The sequence below is a fragment of the Caloenas nicobarica genome, chromosome 19, assembly GCF_036013445.1.
Source record: "Caloenas nicobarica isolate bCalNic1 chromosome 19, bCalNic1.hap1, whole genome shotgun sequence".
NCBI classification, from domain to species: Eukaryota; Metazoa; Chordata; class Aves; order Columbiformes; family Columbidae; genus Caloenas; species Caloenas nicobarica.
The window spans coordinates 8439998-8461412 of NC_088263.1; the positions used below are offsets into that span (position 1 = coordinate 8439998).

The 21415-nt window shown below is 44.1% G+C and overlaps 1 protein-coding gene across 4 annotated transcripts in view; it reads right to left on the bottom strand.

Annotated features, from left to right (window-relative positions):
* The window catches only part of BRD3 (bromodomain containing 3), a 41565-nt gene that overhangs the window by 9241 nt on the left and 10909 nt on the right, over positions 1 to 21415 (bottom strand). For 2 of the 4 annotated variants that reach the window (XM_065648235.1, XM_065648233.1), the window contains 7 exons: positions 9303 to 9613; positions 7092 to 7229; positions 5956 to 6103; positions 5328 to 5542; positions 3284 to 3655; positions 912 to 1040; positions 295 to 486 (listed from right to left, as the gene is read on the bottom strand). In XM_065648235.1, the coding sequence (XP_065504307.1) occupies positions 295 to 486; positions 912 to 1040; positions 3284 to 3655; positions 5328 to 5542; positions 5956 to 6103; positions 7092 to 7229; positions 9303 to 9503 (1395 nt within the window). In that variant the 5' untranslated portion in view covers positions 9504 to 9613. Of the gene's footprint in view, positions 1 to 294; positions 487 to 911; positions 1041 to 3283; positions 3656 to 5327; positions 5543 to 5955; positions 6104 to 7091; positions 7230 to 7936; positions 8253 to 9302; positions 9614 to 15661; positions 15807 to 21415 lie in introns of those variants that run through there. The other 2 variants (XM_065648234.1, XM_065648236.1) reach the window with 2 other exon arrangements.

Below are 21415 nucleotides of genomic sequence, written 5' to 3' on the forward strand. Positions count from 1 at the left end.
GGGGGTCTCTGTTCTTCCCAGATCCCTGGCATTGTGTGCACCTTCATTCATGCGCTGGGATCCCAGAAGGAAGCACGGACCATCAGCACCGAGAATGGCTCTCTCAAAGAAAATTAACGTCACATCAAACATGCACTGATTTCACAGCTGAGCATTCTTCCCCTTTAGCTGGCAGAAGGGAGATTGCTTTGCTGCATCCTGGCCTTGATGGGATTTTTAAGAATAAAATCAAACCCTTCCTCCCGCTATGCCTTTTCTACTGCACAGACACACACAGCTTAGCCACTGCAATACCTGCTCCTGGAGCTCTGCCAGCCGAGTCGCTCGCTCTTCTTCCGAGTCTGAGCTGTCTGAGTCAGAAGAGCTCTCCTCGCTGCTGTGGCTGCTCTCTGTGCTTTTGCTCACCACTGGTGCTGTTGGTGGAGGCGGAGGTGGGGCCTCTGCAGGCTCATCAGGCATCTTTGCAAACCTCATCTCAAAGACATCCTATAAAGAGGGAGGAAAAACTGGTGATGAAAGGAGCCTCAGCCACCAAGACCACACTTTGGCCTTTTAAACATGCCAGACACCCCACCATGGGTCAGGGTCTTGCTGCACTACACAAGCTGCTGTACAACTAAATAATAATGTACAGATGGGCATACATATTCCATAAGCCAAAGAAAATTATCCCATTACTTTATACGGTAACAATTATAACATTTTCGGAGCAGAACGTGGTGATAGGCCGTGCCATGTGATGAGCATGACAGTTCTGCAGCAGAGAACGTGGCTCTTTCCAAGGGCTGGAGGAACCACCAACTCTTTCTCCCTTGCTGGTGCCAAGAGCAGATCCACGCTTGGATCTCCAAATTGACACCTCGTAGCTGAACTAAATGTACTCTGGAAGACGCATTTGACAACACCTTTACCTGGAGCTTCCTGGCCATCGCTACCACTTCGTGGTCTGGAGGATTGTACTTGTAACAATTAGAGAACATTAACCGAATATCTGCTGCAAAACCTTGCGCATCCTGGTATTCGCGACTGTCCATTTTTTTCTGCAAACAAACAAGCCAAAAGGGAAAGGGGAAAAAAGCCATAAGCAAAAGGCATTTGTAGCAACTGCATGGAGGATGCGTGCATCTTGGGGACAGCTCAGAAAAGGCTCAAAAAACCACACTTCTCTAAAAGAACAGTAGTTTGATCAGGCTTATTGGTTCCTAAATAACATCCAGAGTTTCTGCTTTTTAAAACAAGGAAGCAAACACACACCAGACAACCAAAGTAGTTGATAGTGCTCCGTAACAGTTTAAACACTAAGATTCTAAATTTGGGTTGTTTTATTTTTCTGAATAGTACTATATAAATCTGTCAGGGCCCACATTCTATTAGAAAATAGTGTCATTTAGAAAAAGTGTTTGCTGGATCAGAAACTGATGTAAACATGGAATGAAAGGGCAGGAGTCAACAAACAACCAAGTTACAATTACAGGAGTACCTTAAGCATGTATTTCTATGTGCTACTTGGGTGTATTTGTCCTGTAAATCTGAAAGGGCAGAAAAGATCATGACCACCTAACTCTGACTTCCTGCTAACACCAGGCATGAATTTTGCCAACTTGCATCTGGAGTCAGATGGGCAAAGTCGTCCTTGGCCTCCTAGACAACTGCCGAGACATCAATGAGTTCTCACATTCTTTCCATATCAAGTCCCAAACACTGGGAAGTTGAAGAAAACATTAACTCTCTCCCAGGGTGCTATCTTATTACTCTCAAACTAAATGCAAAACAACGACCATGCTGGCTACGAAAAAGAAAAGTTTCTCACTGCATTAAGAAAATTAGCTCCATTTCAGTCAAACCAGCACACCCTGTGAATCTGAACGGGCAGAAAAGATCATGACCATCTACCTGTGACTTTCTGCTAACACCAGGCATGAATTTGACAATTCCTACAGCAAGATAGGTATTTACAGTTACCTACAACACCTACTCTTGATTTAAAAGTCCAACTGATAGAGAATGGATACAGAATTCACCCTTTATGAACTTAGAATGTTATTTCCTAGTATAGTGAGGATAAGTATCAGGAACTAAATATCTGCACATTGTAGCTTTATTTTTCTGCTCTCACTTTTGTCCATTTCTCTTGCTGTTTGGGACTGAATGACTTGGGTTTAGAGAATAGTTCGCAGCATTTCTAGAACTTAACTGATTTTATGCATATGTTACTACTCTGTATGAAACCTTAGCTCCAATTACTCCTACCAAAAGGAAAAAAAAGCTAACACTAGGTTTCATTTGCATTTAAAAGACCCAGGTTTAAAGAAATTGTCTACCTGCCAAGTGGTTGCAGGCCCCTGTTTTGTATGACTTGTGCACCTGTATCCCCCATCTGCAGTAAGAACCCCTGCACCACCACATCTGAATGGCACAGCATGCTGCTTCCAGGTACAATGTCGTATTTGCCAAAGAACACGAAAAGAATCACAAACGCAGTTGCCCTTTTGTCACCTGGGCATTTAAAGACAATCCCAGACACAGGCTCAGATAGCAGCAAGACACTTTTGGTGTGCCAGTGACATTGGCAGAAATACTTCCTGCACATGGAAGAAAGTCTCACCTCCACCAACACCAGTTCCAATGGCTGGCTGACAAGCAGAAGATGAGAACTAGAAAAAAAAAAAAAAACACACACACACCTTTGCTCCATTGATATTTAGGAGGGATTCGGAGAAACCTCCCAGTCTACTGGGAGAAACACCTTGAATATCGGGCCACACTAAGCTAAGCTCTTGAAGAGCCAGGCATGAACCACACGAGCACCATAGTGTTTCCTCCCCTCCCCGAGTACCAGGCGATCATCACGTTGCGGCTGGAATTGCTCCGTGTAAGCCTATCGGGACCACACATCATGCCAACAAGTAGACAGGCAGCAGTTTCTGGAAATGGGATACTATCAATCGAATCCTATGAAATACAGCACCTCTTCTTCTCAGAGTGCAACACAATCCCAAGGATACAAGTTTAAATAGCTGGACTATCCACAAAGAGGAGAGGATGCCATCATACAGTCTGCTTTGCAGGGCAGAGAAAAAAAAAAAAAAAAAAAAAAAAAAAAGACGTCCCAGGTTATGGGAAAAAAAGGAGAGGAGAAAGAAGCAAAATATAAAAATATCCAGATGATATCCAAACAGGTTCAGTTTTCCACCCCAGCCCTTCCCCCTCCCCCAGAAGGAGCCAGTCCTCTGCAACCAGAGGGCTGCGACACCCTGCAAAGAGGTGGTAAATGAGGACGTACTTTAACAGTACTGAGATCCATAGGGTGTTTGATAATATCGTGATAGTCATGTAATTCCAAGGCCTCTGCATCAACAGGCTTGTAAAATGGCCATGCATAGGCTGCATGCTTCTTGGAGAGCATCTCCTTGAGAATGCTGTCACAGTACTTGAGGTGCTCAGAGAGCTTGCCCTTCTTCCCTGCGTGCTGGGGGACCTCTCCATCTTCGAGGTCCTTCTTTGGTGGTTTGATGGGCCGGCCGCCGCTCTCCCGTCGAGCGATGATTTTGGCCTGTTTGGGGTCCGAGAGGGTTGTGGGAGACTCGCTTCGGCTGGCAGTGATCGCAGAGGTGGTGGGGGTGGTTGTGTCTGCTTTCCGCTTCACTCCCTTTTTCTGAAACAGCAGATGGACAGATTTCATCAGTACGTGCCCAGCTCTCATGCTATGCTAGCAGAAGCCTAGCATAATTCATCATTATTTTTTTGAGATCTGCCTGTCCTCTGACAGAAAATACAATTACTTCATGGGATAAATGGGACTTGTGACTAGAGGCTTCAACACACAGTTCAGTGACTACAACACGATGTATTACTACACGTCATCTGAGCCACAGTAACCAGCCATTGCACGTCTCCAACCCAACCCCAAACACGATGCAAAAATGTGTTAGCTCTATGTATTTCACTGAGATTTAAACTAAGGACTCTTACCTCATGTTTGCCAAGGGAAAGGAGTGCGCCCGGTCGATTACTGCAGCTCAGGTGATGCATCGTGACTTAGTAAGTGTCAGTAACTTAACCACATGTCTGAGTCCCCAGTGGCAGGATCAGGCTATAAGTTCTGAACCAAAGCATATTAATCACCAAAGACCCATAAGCCCTCACTCCCTTGTATTTAGTGGGTGTGCAAAGGTAGATTGCTTATTACGGACAAAAGCAAGGATTTAATGATTTCGCCTTAAGCAAATAAAACCCATCTCACATAAATTCAAGCTGTGACTGTCCAGTCAGCTCTCTCGTGCTCCTATGAAGGATTTATTTTGCTGGAGAGAGAGAAAGGGGAAAAGTTCCTTAGGGAAATCTAAGGGAAATCTTAAGTAAATCCCAAGCAAGATTAATTTTGCAGCGTGTATTTGGCAAACTCACTTCTGGCTTCACCCTTGAGTTTTAAAGTTAAATTAATTCTCAGAAGCAAGTTGTTTGGACAGAAACTGAAGTATGAGACAAGCTCCTGAAGAGGACAGCTTAGCTGCAAGAAGATCTGACTTACAATTACTCTAATAATTCCCCAGCTCTAGGGTTAAATAAGCAAAACAATTCTGTGGCTCTGCTGATCCATGCAACCTCACATCAGAAAACACCAATACTGTTGCAGTTAATTTCCCAGTTTAGAAAAAATACAGCTTTCTCTGAGCTATGCTTTCATCATTTTTAAAGCAAAACACAGCTTGCTTGGAAAATCCCAATTATTTAGAGCAATGTTTTAATTTATCCATAAATTAACATAGTAAATAAGCAAAACACCAATCCCAGAAGATTACTCAGTAAGGAAGACAGAACTAATGCACCCAAAACCTTCAGGCAACATCAGTCTCCTCCAACAGGAGTGACAGGCTTGTCTTGAACTGGTTTATGGCAGAGAGGGACATTCCTAGTGCTGGAGCCTGCAAATCTTAATTTAATAGTACCAGTGAAATCAGGGGGTCAGTTAGAGGGAAGAGATACTTTGGGCTATGTGGTGCAAAATGGGGGAAAGCTCCAGCAGCCTTCTGGTTCATGGAGCATCAGCACCGGCTAAGGCCATGGTCAGAGAAGAGCCTAGAGCAATTACAGGTGATTTCACCTCAGCTCGGGTGAGGTAAAACTGTCAAAACTTTTCTCAGCCCTCTCAAACGTGACAGCAAGCACTTGTCTGAGCACACCTCGAAGGGACAATGATGGCCAGAGAGGCAAGGAGTCAAATGCGGAGAGAAGGAATGTACATAACCAGCAGCAAGGGGACAAAAATAAAGCACTGCTGGGCCAAATTGCTTTCTGAAGAGGAAGGGGTTGAGTTCTCCATTTACCTTGACTACCGGTGGCGTAGGAGGCACCACAGGCATTATCGGAGCAGCAGGTGGAGGGGGAGCAGCGGCAGGAGGGGCAGCGACAGGCGGGACATTAGCAGTGATGGTTGGCACGGGGGTGGCGGCAATGACAGGTGTCTGTGACATGGCTGGAGGAACATTCTGGAACGGGGCCGGCGGGGAGACGGAAGACACGGCCACTGCTTGCTGCGCTCCTTTCAAACGACAAAGGGAAAATGCGCTGCAAAGTACTGATGGTTACAAGTGCCGACAAGACACCGGGAACAAAGTGACACAGGTGTCACTGGACTGTGCGATCACGGGCTGGGCAAAAGGCTCCCAGGCCAGGGCCACAAGATCATCGCAAAGGACGCATTGTGATTTGCTCGGTGCAGTTACCCAGGGCTTAACCAAAAAAAGCGGAATCACTGACCTAAGTTCTTGTACCACAAGTTTTAGGCCAGCCATGTGCAAGCAAAGCATTTCAAGCTTTGCACATGTAATGTGTTGCTCTGGGAGAGTTTTCACCCCCTCATGCTCCCAGAGCACTTTGCGCTCAACAGAATGGAGTGGGACAGGCCTCAGAAACAGGCTCCCAACATTTACTGTCACCAGACTGGGTTGATACCTGCACTCTGTGTGCCTGTCGATGGCTTGCGACCTTTGCCTTTAGGAACTGGGGGTAATAATTCAACCTCCTCTTGAGGCATCTGGGCAACCTTCTGCAGAAATATCTTCTCCAGGGCTTGGGCCATAAGGACGATGTCATCTGTGGGCTGCAAAAAAGACGAATACAAGCCCATGTTGTATCATGCACATATTAGTAGCAAAGAGGTTCAAGATCAGGCTTTCAAAACCCCAATGACCAACGCTCTTCAAATAAGTTATAGTATCTAAGCTTTGACAATAAACAGACCAGCTCTTCTCCCTCCTTGCAATGCCCTCCTATCCTGGCCTAGCATGCAATAATTACAGCCTCTAAGTACGCTGCATCCAGAGGGTTCTCAGGATTTCCAGCAGGAGCCTGCTAACTAGCACCCTGCGCATCAGTGTGGAAGCAGCAAACTGGAACAGACGAGCTGTCCTCCCCTCCTTGCCAGCAGGTCCAAGAGAAGTGTGTAAACACACACTCTGTGGCTCAAACTAATTAATCTGTTTATTTCAGCTTGTTTCTCCAGTATGGGTCAACGATGACAAACCACTGTAGAAAACATAATGCGAAGAATAGAGGCTTTTAAAAACCTAACAAAACTGCAAACAAGCCAAACCAAAACCAATAATAAGCAATCTAAAGGTGTGCAAGTATGGACGAGACATAGGCAGAGAACAGAGCTATATGTCCTGAACTGCTCTCTGCTGCCAAGAGATACTATTTACTGCTAGACAGCCAGTGTAACACAGAGCACTAAAACACTGCACAGAACACCTGCAAAGCACTGCATAAACTGTAGCTCATCTTTAAGAATTCCTAACTGAAAATAAAAGTAGTAAAAACCTGCTGCCTAACCCCAAAGCAGAAATCTACCTATAATTAAAAGGCAGATTTGGCATTTTAACTAGTCTAGGGGAAGAAAAGCACAGCACAAAGACAGCTTTGTGCACTTCCAAGTAATGTGGTTGCAATTAGTGGCATTTCAAATCCTTGCAAAGGAGGGCCCAGAGCAGAGCAGGCTGGTCCCGTTCAAAACCTGCACTCTAACAATCAGAGGTGGGACTTTTCTAGGCAGTGCACCAGCTAAAGACAGGCTTTCCTGGGCTTTTTACCTTGTTATAAATGTAACAGTTTGTAAACATGGTGTTGAAATCCTGCATACATTCACTGGCACTCCAGTAATAGTTATGTTCCAGGCGCTTCTTGATCGTCCCCATGTCCATGGGGTTTTTTATTATTTTGTGATAATCCTGTTGGAGAAACAGGAAAGATGTTATCTCCCCTGATATCCAAAGTGTTCTTCACATATCACTCGTCTCAGCTTCTCCTCATTCCCCCTCCCAAAAAACACATGCCCAAATTTTTGTGCAAATCAAACATAACCTCTGCTTTCATTTATTTTCTAAGTTGTCGATTTTTAGCCTATCATCCCTATGAACTTGAACTACAAAGCACCAGAACTCCTTTCACAGCCACCAGCCTTCCACAACTCCCCCAACAGATGCCCAAGCTCACACACAAATGGCTATTTGGGCATTACCAGCTTTTTATACATACAGTTGAGAATGGGAAGGCACTAAGAATAACATGTGGAAGAAAAGATGCTTTCTGAGCAGCTGTCCCTGGAAGCCATTTGCAGCCTTGATACCATTTACGAGGCTGTAGGAACCACTTTGGATTGTGCCACACTTGACATAAACACTGCAGTGATGCGCTTCACACTCAACTAGGACCAGAATTTGGGGCAGCGAGGTCAGCACTAGTCTTGGCAGGTGTTCAGTTTAACGGTGGACTCACTGCAGTTTGGGAAAACAGTGTTTCTGCCTCCGGCACTTAAAGAAGTTTATCAGTGCCAGCACAAGCTAAGACTGCACTAAAAGTTTCAGTCTCAGGTGTTTCAGTCCTTAAAAGGCTTCTGCGTGTTAACCCGGTTTCTCTCTGGGCTAGTCTCAATCACCTGTAGAGGCTGTGATTAACCTGGAGACGTTCCAGGCATGCACAATTGTAGGCTGTAGTTTTCTCGTTCTGGAGAAGAGCAGCAAGTCCTCCTGCCGCACGTGCACTTGAAGCCATGAACAACCACCAGCTACTCTCTGAGTCCAGCCCAAGACACCGACATTTCCAGGCAAGGCATGCCAGGGCAGAAAAGACAATCCTGCTGGCTACCAGGCTTGTGCAGATTTAGGCCACACATGGAGAACAACTATTCTTCCAGCTGATTCCTCCTTCTGGTAATCTACCGTAAAACCACCTCAAAATGCTTCATAGAGAAACTAAATCCACAAAAAGGAAGACACAAAGGAGCACAGACCAAGAGAAATATTACACAGGTGTTAAGCATTTTATTCTTTCGGCTAGCACTTTAAATAGCACCCATCGAAAACATTAGAGTTCAAAAGACTCCCGATCCAGTCCATAAAATTGGGTTACAACCTGCTGTAGCTGGAACTGTCCGTGACTTTACATCCCAGAACCACGCTCCCTCAAACCCTACATTGCAACCCTCTTGCTCAAAGCAGCCAGAGTTAATTTGCAGTAGGCTGCCCGGCTGAGCAGACAGGAGGGTGGACAGGAGGTGGTGTCTGTATTTAAGCAAAGTGGGTGGGTGGGGGTTTTGCCTCCACTGCTGAGTTTTCACACCCACGGGATCCCTTTGAAGAGGCAAAGAGCATGTGGCTCTGTTCCCTGGAAGAAAGCAGCTCAGTAAACTCTGGCCATTTACGAATAACTGGGCTATATCTTGTCTGACAGAAACATCGTGTGTGTGTGTGTGTGTATACATATGTGTGTCATGAGGCACAAGACAGACGGGTAAAAGCAACTGTTCTGTTCTTTCTACTTCCAGTACAGCACTTGAAAATATCTAGCTCCAAAGTATCCTTGGTAATCAGCTTCTTCTGTCTTCCTCAACACTGAAGTCAGTGGCAAATCCAGGAAAGTCTATCAAAAGCACAAGTTACATCGAGCCCAATGCCAAATGCTCAGAAGAGGGTGGGCTTTAAGACTCTCTCAAATTGAACAGAGGTGGGACAAGCGGTGAAGACATAAAACTAAACAGAGGTAAGCTACAAACAAAGCACTACACTTCAGTTACTCTAAGACAGCTTGTCTGTGTGCTTTTCCTTAAGTGAGAACCAGTTTCCTCATTCAGAGACCTGCACCTCTCCAGCTCTGAAAGACATCTAATTCGGTGAATCTTAAGAGCATTCAAGGAAATCCCCCAAAACAACCTAACCATTCTGATCCAGTGATCAGAAAACTGATCTCACCAACACAAAGCTTTCTGAGAACAGGATACTGAGCAGAAGGTGACAGATACGTACTGGCAAATTCAATTTAATCGCATCGACAGGTTGGTAGAAAGGCCAAGCAAACTGATGCTTCCACAAGGTCTTCACCACAACATTTTGCATATATTGCAATTGGTTGGTCTTCCGGCCAGGCTTGTTAGGATTAGTGACCTCCGGAGGCGGTGGGTTCACAGGGCCCTGAGGAGCCTGGATTGCTGATGTGACTGTCGACATTTTCCTGCTCTTGCTCTCACTCGCTGTCACAGCAGCTGGGAGATTCTCTTTCTTCCTTTATGCTCCCTGAACGGGACTGACATCCCATTTCCAGGGTCCAACCATACAACCTAGATCAAATGAGAGGAAGAGGACAATGTGTAAATACAGATACTTGAAGTAGGCATGTTCGAACACTATCAACGGCAGAAGTGTCTTAACTCAGACTCTTTACCCCATCTGCTTTGTTCCCTCAAACACACTTTATCTTGATGATGGGCACAGCTCAAAAGCCAAGAGATAGTGGAACAGCAAGTCCTAAATTCAAATCCAACAGAGAGCCAGCAAGCTCCACAGGACTGGTTTTTGCTTTATCTGGCTCAGAGAGCATCTTCATGAAAAGAAAACACATGGGGCAGTGTAAGAATACAGTCAGGGAATAGTTAGAATGTGATGCAGGGACTCCAATGAATGCACTGAACCAAGCTAATAAACCCATAGCTTGCAGCTCCATGTAAACGCAGCTGCTTTGCCTCTAGATCCATGCTGGCTGGCACTGAGTCAGCTTACAAGTCCCTGCACTGGTGCAATGGTTAGTCTAAAAATCTCACAATCAAGAGCAGCTGACAGCTGTCAGGGGACCTCAGACCAGAGAAATGAAATAATGGGCAGTGGGAGGTGCTGTGAACAGTTGTAAACTAAAGATTTCAACAGAAACATCCTAACTTGAAGTGATCTGCACTTTGAATCTCAAATGTGTCTCACTATGTCCCTTACTCCATGTACCTGACTGGGCCCTCAGTTTTGTATGGAAGCGTCAAGATAACAGGCTCAATATAAATAATAATTAATATTATACTTATATGCCATGACCTGGCTAAGAGTACTGTCATGCTCTCAAAGGCACATATGAAATACAGAACAAGACACAAATTGCATTATTGTATTTTATTTTTTTCCCCAAGCAAACTGCAGGGAAAAAGTGGTCTAGTATCACTGTGTCTTGTTTACCATATGGTAACAGCTTTGCTGTGTCATCTTCCATAAACATTTGATATTTCAATCCACATCAGGACTGCAGCTACTCTTCTCATAGCAAACAGACCACAACCACTTTCTAGAGGAGAATAATTTCAAACACATTCAGAAAGGCACACATACTCTCACTGACATGAGCTTCTTGGTTGCACAGAGAAACATGAGCAGAGACAAAAGCTGCAGTAACACAGGAAGGAGAGAACAGTAAGACATCCTAGGGAAAACACAAAAACTCTCTCATTTCAGACATCCCTAATCATCTCTACTGAATATTTGGACTAAATATAGAACATCAACATGCTCTTTGAGTTGCTGATTAGATGATGGCAAGAAGTAAACACATACCTAATTTGGGGGAATTTTAGAAAAATAGATGTGTACAAACAAACAGATCTGCAGCAGAGAGGGATGTTTAAATATTGTTCTTCTCAGGCTTGCCCAGATAGTGGAGACATTTGAATTTCAGAGGCCAGCCATTATATTCCAAGGACACCGAAAAAGCAAAGATGACAGCAGGACTTTCTTGTACCACATACACAGCACAAGTATAGATCCAGAATCAGGCCTCCGGTCCCTATTCTTTGATAAGTCAAGATCCCAGCTTAGTAGATCAAAAAGAACTCGTCTCTGCTCCCCAGCCCTCTCATCTGGTCATGCTGCTGTTGGCGGGCAGGGTCATCATCAAGCAGCAAAGAGGGATGCTGGCACCTTCTAGGCAAGGAATTTCAAAACTAGGATGTTACTTGGGTTTTCAGATTTGAAACTGGGGAAGCATTTTCTCCTGGTGTTCCATCAATTCAAAGCAGCAGCAGAAGTATTACAAAATGTAATCTTCAGATCAAGGGGGGTAAACAGACAAAGAATTAAAAAGAAGAAGAAAAAAAAAAGATAATTGGGAAGTTTCACTCAGTCTCCTTCTGGGCAGCTCTCTGCACGGATTTCAGACCCCAAAGCCTCTGAACAACATCCATCATCTGAGTGTACGCAATGCTGACTGCAGGCCCCTGGTGGCCACCACTGAAGCATTTTGTTTGCTGTCTTCTTGATCAACAAACTGAATCCAGTGCAAGGATTGACAGGAAATAGAACACCCACAGAGAACAATTCCTGCTGCTACAGAGCATTTCAGTCACAAGGCTGAAACTACACAGTGTAACTTAAGTCTTCCCTTTAAATAACCTAAGGTTAAATACAACTATTCTCTTTTAATTTGAATTTCCTGATGTCCTCAAACTCCATTTGATAAGGATTTTTTTAAAAATTATTTTTTATTAAATCCCAGAATTGTAATTCAAAACCAGATCTAGCTCCTGCTTCTCCCCAACTCCCTCTCTGACCTTAGCCAAGGCGTTCAGCATCTTCACACCACGGCTCCTCATCTGTGCCAGAGACAGCTGCAGTTCCTTTCTGTCTTCATCTGCTCCACCCAGCCAGCCTGCAAACTCCCTGGGACCTGCACTGCGTCTTCACGGGCTTGTTTTCATCATCAAGCTTCAACAAGGCTTGTACAGTCCACATAACAGAAGCATGTAGAAGTCAGTGACACAACTCAAAAAGGATTTTAATTAAGAACATTACCAAAAGTAGGATGGGCATAATCACAATGGCCAGCTCAGCCAGTCCTCCAACAGCTCGTCCTCTTTAACTCACATGCTCCAACTCATTGGCTATTACAACCAAAACTGACGACAAACCCCAAACCTCTCAGCAGTGCCGTCATTTAAATGCTGAATCCTGCAGCTGAAAGACAGGAACAGCTACCTGGGCTACCTCAGCAGTGCTGCAAGTGTCTGTTCCTGGCAGAAATACAGCTTTAATGTGCATGAGCCTCATTGCACCCCTTTAACCCTTGGTCTATCAGCTTCCTCATCATCTGCTGCTTTGATACGAGATCATTCTGTAATTTTTAAAACTAAAAATTTGTTTCTATATTCATTCCTTTACTTCTAAAGTTTCAAAATAATATTCTTTTTAAGAAAGTAAAAAACAGGATTATGAGGAATCTGGAAGCTTAGGGTGCAAGTGTTTGGAAATGTCCAAAAGCATATGACATTGCATTCAGAGGCGCCGTGGCCCTGCCCAAGATAACTACTAGCAGTCAGACCTCATTTATCACATGCGGAAAGTGAGAGGCACAACCATCTGACATCCCAACCTACCATACAAATCATCCAATGCAACACTCAAGTAGACTCACAAACAAAACCAAGCAAGCTTACACAAATTGTCCCATAACTACAAGCAGAATCAAAATACACAGCTCTAGTTTAAGCACTTCATCATCTACTGAAAGCGCATTAGTATCAATAATTATTTAAACAGTTAGGGAGCTCAGTTGTGAACTAGCACATCACTGTACAAGGTACTGGCCAAGCCTGGAACTCAGACTGCCAAAACCAGCCCTGGCACAGATATGTGCATCTTCCAGTGAGGGCTGGACTTCTTTTAGCCCTGGAGTAATAACTTCATACATTTACATTTTTAAATTATTACTTATCCTGTTTCTCAGATCTGTAATGTTCACGTAACAGAGTTCTTGATTTTTCTGGCTGCACATGTACAGTTTTGATATTACAGATTTAAAGTACATCCTTTTGCTGTCATACATGAGGAGTGTACACTGCTTCCCACATTGTGCATTTCTCCTCCTCCTTACTCATCCCAGTCTGAGACAATAACTAAAAGTAAAACCCAAACTCTCAAATAAATCTTGCTTCTCTGAAGTTTAATCCTGTCTTTTTGTGCTAGGTTAGAACCTCAGTGGGGCATCCAGGAAAGCTACGAGGTTTGGCTCATCCCTCAGCCAAACCAGTCATCAAAAAAACCCAGCTAGGTTGGAAGGATTTTTTTTTTAAATTTATTTTTTAAACTTTTCTTTCACTGAGTTGCTTCCACGGGTCAGTCAGTGGAAAGACAGTTGGCATGGAGAAAACGTGCTAATAATTCCCTGTGCAGGCTGAATAACATTTTACTCAGCTGATGCAGCCCACAGACTGTCTGCAGTGGTGGCGACTATTTTAAAAGAAGCTATAAAGCCCCATGAAACGTTCGCTGTGCCAGCAAGCCCGCTGCTTCAGCTAACGGTCCTGCCACTTCCCTTGGCAATGCTGAACATTTAATGGATGGCTCACTCCCGTGCTGCTGTCTGTGCAGTACAGGATGGTATTTGTTTTGATTGCAAAATTAGAAGGTAGCAAGCTTTATGTTGGCATGTGAGCCCAGCAACTCTATTTTTTTTTTCCTCTTGGTATAGTATTTCTGCATGGTTACTTGGACACTGATCAAAAACTGGCACAATTCCAGCCCAGCCAGAAACAGCAATATAAATCTTCTCATCAGGGAAAATGATCAAGTTTTAAGAGGTGTTCCTTGACCTCATCTTTATCTCCACACGATTATTTACATTACAGTAGCACACGGAGCCTGAGCAGAGACCAAGGTCCCTCAGCACTTAGCACTCTGCAGACACACAGTAAGACCCCGTTCCTATCTCAAGTGCTCACAACACACACTGCACACCGTGCTGAAGAGACCTGTCCCGGGCCACCCAGCAAGGCCGCGGCTGAGCCCTGAACCCGTTTCATTAGCCAGCCGGCTGACGCTCCCCTTTTCCCCTCCCAACAACAGCGATCACTGGAAGCTTGGTCAGATTTGCCACCATATGCTACTCCCCGTCTGAGAGAAGCAGCAGGCCCATGATCATCTTGCCCATACTTTCCTACAGCAGGAGGTTTAGTGCATTGCTACTACCCCTCAACACAACCTTGAAGTCAGAGATTGTGAATTGAGGGTAGTTGTACCCGTTTCATTCTACTGTGGGCTACACCGCCACTCCTCCATGCTTCTCAGAAGGACACAAAGCTGGTGGATGTCCTCTTCCTCCTACTCTGCCCTCCTTTCCATCCACAGTCCCATACAGAAACTGAACTTCAGCTTTCACTACCTATGAACTCTATGTCCGTAGGGATGTTCTCTTCAGACTCAAGGGATGTCAGACTTGAGACCAAGACTTGATGACAGATGAGTTGCTTTATCAGCCAACGCTGCCTTGGCACCCCATGCATGCCATACACAATATGCCAGCCTCTCAAGACTCAGGGATGAAGCATTCGCACTTGGCAGCACTGCAGGAAATGGGAATTTGGCTCCTAAGTGCCCCTATGGCACAGTGCAACTTTGCACTCTGAAAGTTCATTCAGCTGTCCTTATTGCCTCTCAGATCATTAATTCCACACATTGTCTTTTCATGCATATTATTTTGAGCACAGCCCAAATAACATCCTGAGACTGGGAGGTGCAACTGTGTCCTTAATTTACCCCTGCACGAGGGAGGGAAAAAGATCACAGAAGATTAAGTCAGTTCCTTGGCTTTTGACTTCGTTAATTTAATGCTCATCAGATTATGCAGATGGATTTCCCACCCTTGGTCTCTCTTTGGCTATTATAAGAGCAGGTGTTTTCCTCAGTAAGGAGCCTGTGGGTTCCTACCAGTAGGAAAGAATCAGCTAGAAGTAACTGGTACTTTCAAGGGCCTCCAGTTCTGATACATACTCAGTGCTCCCTGCAAATCAGGCTGCTTTAAGATGTCTCGCATCATGCTTTCAAAGGCAGGGGTACCCAAAAGTCCCTTTATCTTGATTATAGAGGCACTGTGGACTTTCATAAGCACAATTCTGGGCACCCCAAATAAAATGATGGTCTTTCTGATAATTACAAGCCAGGGTATTTCTCTCCACTGAGTTGCTAATGCCACAGGAAGCACCTTCTGAGCAAGAATTCAGATGCATGTCACATACCCCCTGCAACACACACATCATACAGGGCTCAACTGTTTTCTAAAGGCTGCAGTTTCAAGTGCAGGGAGTGATGTTTCACCCTATAATAAGTTCATTTTCATAGCTTCGAATTCGCTTTTGAGAACATTTTAAATACCTGGCCCTCAGTAATGGACTAGGTATGGTTCATCTTGTTTCAGATGGAGGAGGATAGAACATTTCTTCCAGCCCTACTTTTTGTGGTCCTCTGAAAACATGGAAGCAAATTTTAACTTGGGCATATGTTGGTTTTGTGCAAGCTTTTGAGTTAGTTTTGTCAACAGGGCTACAGGAGGAAGGAAAAGTGTGAGTGGTTAAAGAGCTTACTCTGTGTTGGATTCCTGACTGGAGGAGTTCAGCCAGCTTTGAGACACAACTCTGCGGTAAGGATTGGATTAAGATTCCTGAAAGAAAGCGAACTGCACTTGCAAAAAATCTTCCGGGAAGTACTTCAGCAAATTAACTGGGTGACCTATAATGAAAATGTGAACAAACGCTTAGTTGTAGCAGTGGCAATAAGCATCAACGAACAGGTTTCAGAGTATGTAAAGCAGCTCGTAGCTTGTACATCAACACACTGGGAAGACAGAATCAGATCAACAGGATGGGAATGGGTAGGTGCTTCACAGGAAAACGCTAGTGGTAGTGCCTCTCACAAGATACACCAATTATACCTTCATGGCAATGGAAAAAAAAGTACTGTTGGGCTGTTTCAGCCTTCATTTTCATAACAGAGATTTGGCACGGAAAGGAAAGCGTTTGGGAGAGTCACATGCCTGGGCCAGAGTCTGCTCGTGCCATTTCTTCCCAAAGGGGAAAGGCGGAGATGCAATGAAATTACCTTGCATGACCCACAGGACTGAACCCACAACATCTCATCACCAGGGGAAGGGTCAGAGAGCAGGCAGGCAAGGTTTACAGAGAAACGAGAGAAGGTGAACCTGCTTCTGAGCATATGCTCCCTCTTATCTAGTGCACTGCAACACAACGAATGCTTATTTGGCAATTTCTAGCACTTGCAGGGTTTACTGCAGTCCCCCAAAAGCCCATGGACAGCAGAAGCCCCAGAGCCTTGGACATCAGGCAAAAAGGAAGCACTGGGAAGGTGCTGGCACATGGCCACACACCAGAGGAGCTCCCAACGTGTCAGGAGCAGGATGGGGGACCTTGGGGTGCAGGACCATGGCTGAAGGTGCTTTGGAAGCATGGTATAAACCACACCACAGACAGCAACTCAGTCCTCCTCTGTGATTCAGTAACCACCTCAAGCCCCATCCTGCAAAACACGAAGCAATTTTCCCCTCTTGATAAGCTGCGCAGTTTCCGCAGCTCAACACGTCTCCACAGAGGATTTTGCAGACTTAACACCTACAAGATACAACTAATTGGTCAATCAAGATAAGTCTCTTCCCAAGGAAGGTTTAGACAACAACAGAAAAACTCAAGCTCTCCACACTCTTTGGTCCCTCTACTTGGGTCAATCCCTTTTCTAGCTGTCCATTGGGGAGACACGAAATGACAAGGGAGGCTCAGTGCTACAGATCTGGGGCTGGAGAGTCTTTTCCGACTGATCAGACTTGCGGGTGTTCGCATCGCTGCCGTTACAATGGTTGTGATAGCTGATCTAGTCAATGTTACCCAGCCCTGAAGATACATCCTCATACCGCATGATTGCAAAACGTGATCCCAGCTAGAGAAATCCCATTGTACAGCCATAAGGTGTGCGAGAGCATGGACATCTTGTTCTCTTTCATCACATTTCCTAAAGCACCACAGAAATAAATCGTAGTCAAGAGGAGGAATCTCCATGTTTACAGGAAAGTTGGCCAAGGAAGGGAAAAAAAAAAAAAAAAAAAAAAAAGAAAAGAGTGAGCAGTCTAGACAGGGCAGGAAAGAGGCATGAACTGGCAAGACATAAAGGTTTTAAAAATAAAAACAACAACAACAAAAATCACAGTATAAGTCAGTACCACAACCCACCTCCTTCAAGGCTCAGTCTCCTAGTTCTCCTTCAGTTTATCTATTACTTTACAGACTACCTTCTCCAAAGCATGACTTATCCAACACATGACGCTACTGCCCATTCACCCTGTGACTCCAGAAATCAGTTCTACCAATTTCAGGTCAAACCACATTTCAGTTAAATTACTTAAAAAACAAACAAACAAACAACCCAACCTACTCTGGCACAGACCCAAATTTCAGATGATACATGCACAACAGAAGCATTTAGGTACACCCCTTTAAGTATAATATGGCAACACCCACACAGGCTTCAGAACTCCTAATGGGATTATTGTACATCTACACCCTCGCAGGGTTCTCTTTTTTCCTGCTTTGTAAAGGATGTGATCTGCACAGTTAAAAATTTATGTTCTGAAAAAGACAGCCTGGCCTTCCCCTTTTTAATCAGCATATGGTGCTCTGTGTACTTTTACAGTACAAGAAAACCTCAGTTTTGATTCAGTATATAGTGAATAAATTACAGTCTTTCCACAACAGGTTTTGTCATGATTGTTTCTTTTTCTGCACTGTAATTTCCAAAAAGAGAAATTATTGGACACAAAGCATTTTGAAGAAAATGTGGAAAAAAACCCAAAACAAAACAAGCTCGAGTACTTCCCTGATGGACAGAGCATCTCCAAGCTTCTGCTATACCAGCAAAGAATTACAAAAAAGAGAGCTACAGACCAGGATGCTGACACCTCAGCTCAGTTCTCACACCCCATGCTATAGGCTTACCATCTCCCCACTTGCAAAATGGAGATATGAATATTTCCACTACCATCTACAATTCCCATGCATTTATACTTTAATTCCTTGTCAGTGTTATGGTTATACTAAATTTTACAGAAAAAAACCCCCCAACACACAGACACAGAGGAATATATATTTCCAAAGCATTCAAATACCAATCAGTTAGGTTTCTGGAAACACTTAACTGTTCTTTACTAAGTACAAAGCTAATTGTCATTTAATGAAACTGCAAAGCTAAAACTGCTTTATCCCTTTCCCCGCACTACAGCTCTCTATAAACACCTTTCTAAAACATGGACCTATCAGGTGTTGTGGTTTTTCATGACACCTGTTAAGGGGAGGGGTTTAAATACAGCAAAATTCCCCTTCCAACCGAATCCAAGAGGACACATAACAGGAAGATCACCTCCTCTTAATGAAACTGAGTACAAAAAGTATTGCAAGCACAGTATGAAATACAGAGCCCTTGCAAATAGCATTTGATTTCTATGTATTACCTCTTTAAAGGATTGGTTTCTGCTCTGTGTACTTAATAATCTACACTTCAGTTCTCCCTTACACCACCAGAACTGCATGGCCACATATCAGCATTATTAATATCATTTACAAGTGCTACAGATGTCATCCATAGGGGCAGCTCCATGCAAACACCGACAAGAGAAGTCAGACTTCTAATAAACAGACACAGATCCTTACGTTGTTATAATAGAAGCACTTCACAGTACATAGCAGAACCAAAGTGATTCACCTTCCTTCATCGCACCTCTCCCTTGTGCACTTCTTGTGCTTTCCCCTACTCAAATTTAAAAATTATTTTTATATATTAAAATGATTAAAGCTACTATTTTGAAAAACAACAGGTTTGGGGGGGGGTTTTTGGACAAAAAGCATTACAAGTGTAGTAAGAACTGATGAGCTGCCACCGGTTTAAATGATGCTCTGGGTTTACACCTACAGCACCGCAACTCTCCCCCACAAAGTCTACCTAAATCAATACATGGCAATCAAGTCAGTTTAAGGGGATGAACAATGAAATGAAAGTGATTGAATTACCATGACATAAATATACTACTTGTTAGCCGAGCCATAGTAACATTATACTTGGTTATGGGGCAGAGTAAGTACACCCACCCACAGTTAATTACTGCAGCTGGACTGTCATTACTACACTGCAGTAGCCTCCCATTTGTAACTACTACTCATCCCCTATGCATGTTCCCTTAGACAGGTGACACCTACAGCTTTATCTGTTTACAAACCAACCTAAGCGCCTTGTCTTTGAACAAGCGTGTTGTTGTGGAATAACTCCATGTGTTACCTTAAAGCAAACATAGCCAAACAAGTGCAGAAGGCTGTGTTGTACTATCTCAGATGAAAAGTGCCTCACTGATTTTGCTACGGTTGCATAGATCCATGAATTTGCTCAGCTACGCAAAGAAGTTGCAGGTCAGCTAAGGTGTGAATAAACTGTGATGGCAAAGCTGCTGTCACTCCCGGAGAGGGCATAAGCGCAGTTTCCACTGCCTGAGTTTATGCATCTGATTTAAACTCCCAAACAGTGTGCAAGAAAGGGAAAAATTTGGATCTTCGAGTCTATTATCCCTCCCTGAGCAAGCAGGGAGGGGAGGCTGCTAATTTGGGGGATGAGGGGAAGGTGCTCCCCACTGCCTAATACAGCCAAAGGCGGGCTCCCCCGCACACCCAGAGCAACACGGACTGCAATTCAATGATACATCACAGACCCTAAACAGAACTGTAGCACCAACAGAAGAGCTGCAAAAAGGCAACGCTTTCCAATAAGGAACAGCATTCTCCATTATACCCACGCACAATTCTTGCCCATACAGTACAGAACACACATGTGCTCAACGTATCAGTTTCACTATAGCCCACAGTGCAGCACAGTTCCTAAACCAGCCCTGGTAAGCAAAAAGGCTGCTACATCCTACGTCCTGTCCCAGCAAAGCAGCACAGGACTGCTAACTCCGAACTAGCTTATAGCCAAACATATTGACTGGTGCAGTTTTAGAAAACAGACTTATCTTGGCGTGACCATATTGGTGGGTTGCGAGAAAGTGAGATCCCCAATGAGGCACCTTCCGTAATGCTACCCAAGGATAAGTTGAGCAGTCGAAAAGGCAGAGTTACATAAGGAAAAATGCGCCTTTCCTTCAATACAGATCTGGTTTGGTTATGACACGTGACTCAGACACACAAAGTGCATCTCTGGTTCTATATTTATGTCAGTGCATGAAGTCTTCTGCAAGGCTATCAGCAGGGCTGTAAAGTGCTCCAAGTGTAATTTGTTTTTTTAAATTAAAGAATGGAAAAGCTCTCAATGCCAGGAAGGAAAACTGCGATCCTTTTCTGGTTCTGCTTCTCCCTTTTTAAAGGAAAGGGACAAATAAGGAGGATCAGTCCCAAAGCAGATCAGTGTCGATCAGAACCGAACCGAATTCTCAAAGTTTGATGCTAGCTCAGCCAGGGCATTTTGTTCCAGATTGGTCCCCCATTCACTGAAATTTCACCTCAGGATGTCTTTGCTGCACCTGTTGTATTGCCAGTGGAGAGGAGAATGTCAAGCCCTGGTCCCAGCAAAGCAGTGAGACAAATCTTCTCTGCCCAGGTTATCCATGTTGCTGAAATACTTCCAGACATTATGGTGTCATCTTATCAGACTCAAGCTGGAAAGAGACTGTGGCCTGAAAAGGTGTGAGAGGAATCCAAAATAGAAGCAAATGTTTCTTCAGTATCTTATCAGTAAGAACACGAGGAAGAATGAGGACTAGTAGAAGAAAAAAAAAACACCACACAGCACATTACAGTGAATTTCCACACTGCGCTCCAGAAGAATGTAAATCTTTCCAGTGTTGGCTTTAGCAACAAGTGGGTTAAAGAGTTAGCATGCCCCAAAGAAAGTTGTTCACCTCCAGCAAGCACTAATGATTGACAAAAAACACACTAATGCCGCAGCAAGATACCATGGAATGAAAAGCTCAAAATACACACATCCTTCCAAAATGTCCTGACACCTCAGTGAGCAGCACAGCAAACAATGGCTCCTTCCTAATTCCCAGAACTCCATTGCTTACAATGGTGTTCTGGGCTATTACTGAAGAATAATGTGGCAATTTAAAAAAAAAGAAAAAAAAACCCCCACAAAACACACACCACAACACACCCAACAAAACAAAACAAAACATAGGCTTCACAGTAATGATTGGGAAACCCACTGTGGATTAATGAATTTTGCAAATTGGCAAAGGAGGAACAACAAGGATTAAAGAGAAACAATCAACAACGCTGAGACGCAAAACGCTCTTT